General features: G+C 49.7%; 1 protein-coding gene across 1 annotated transcript in view; it reads left to right on the forward strand.

Moving 5' to 3' along the window:
- Positions 1-1,494, forward strand: part of LOC145474529 (uncharacterized) — a gene marked incomplete at its 3' end in the record, with an annotated part of 1,727 nt that extends 233 nt beyond the window's left edge. The window contains exon 1 of the mRNA XM_081455149.1: positions 1-1,494. This exon is cut by the window's left edge and continues 233 nt beyond it. Coding sequence (XP_081311275.1) covers positions 417-1,494 — 1,078 coding nt within the window.
- Positions 1,495-1,500: the final 6 nt, after the last annotated feature.

Here is a 1,500-nt window from a genome sequence, read left to right on the forward strand (position 1 = left end):
AGATGAGATTTTACTGTCACGCCAGTAAAATATAGTTAATGGAGCGTGACGTACGTTCTGAATGAGCCGTTCATGGCGGCATCACTTTCTATAGAGCTATTGAGCAGTTATATTCCAAAGGTCAACAAACTGTAAGCGTTATTGTAGCTAAACCTAAAACATTGTAGCTTTGTTATCTTCTGAACGTTATAACGTACCATAGCATTGGTGCAAAGCATTAAAGCACTATTCATGTTTAAGATGTTACACGTGTTAGGGTAAGCTGTTCGGTAGTACAGCCTTTTCTACTGGCTTACAAGCAGACGAACGTCTCCGTATAAAAGCTCGGAAAACTGTTCGGAGTCCATTCTGAGTTCATCTAAGCAACGTAGCTATTACTTATTGTAAATCTATCGTTTAATTTTTGTAAACCTTCCATGGCTCGCTCTCGCCGCTCGTCGAATACTGCTCGGGTCGCTACCAGAAGTGAGGACCTATCGAAGCTATCCAGCGAGGTCCTCAAACTCCGTCTTCAATCGCTGAATTTGCCCATAACAGGCTCCAAAGTGCAACTCCTCGCCCGGCTCAAGCGAGCATCGACGGGAAAGGGCAGTCAATCTAAACGAAGACCTGGTCGGCCTCAACGCACTCGTCATACGGCGAACAAAACATCCACACAACAGCCGTCCACTACAGCCAGTGAAATCGACGCCACTCAAGGCCGGCGTCTCAGCATTCCGGAGGACAGCGCCCTCTCCGACCGCGCCTCGCTGTCTTCTATTGAGGACATGCTGCAGTCAGATACAGAGGAAGATCTCTTCCATACTAATCACTCTACTGATCAAAGAGACGCCCTCAGTCCAGCGCAGCGTTCTGCCATTGAGGACATTGTATCCCGGTCCGTACACAGCGCTCTGGACGCCGTTCGTACAAACAGCGCCTTCAGCCCAACGCCCTCCAGCCAAACTCTCGCAGCTTCGGGTATGGCGTCTCCTTTGGGTCTGTCGAGGCCAGTGGACCGTAATATGGAGGACAAAATACTCCGGGGTGAGTACGTTGATCTTGCCTTACTCTTACCTGACAACTTGTATCAGTCCCAGGCCCCTGAAATTCAGCTCCGCTTAGACGACTCGTCCTCAGGTCCCCTGGGTTCCCCGGTCACCATGGTTAGGAAAAGAAAACCCGTTATAGACTCTTTTCAGAAGTGGCTGGAGGCCTACATGGTGTACATGTTGGTCATTGTAACTGCCTATCCAAGACGGGCCCTTGAGCTGATTAAGTACCAGCAGATAATTAGTCGCGCGGTAACTAAATTCAAGGGTCTTGCTTGGCTTTCCTACGACCAGCAATTTCGTCGCCGTGCCTCTTCCAATTTGTCCCTTCAGTGGGACAAAGTAGACCTGGAGTTATGGACGGTGACCTTCTCGGGTCTAGCTAAGCCCCATTGCGGTATCTGCTCGAGTCCCTATCACGCTGAAGATGTCTGTCCTTCCGCTGACCCCTACAGAAAACAGCGTCGTT

The sequence above is a fragment of the Orbicella franksi genome, unplaced genomic scaffold (genome assembly GCF_964199315.1).
Source record: "Orbicella franksi unplaced genomic scaffold, jaOrbFran1.1 SCAFFOLD_254, whole genome shotgun sequence".
NCBI lineage: Eukaryota > Metazoa > Cnidaria > Anthozoa > Scleractinia > Merulinidae > Orbicella > Orbicella franksi.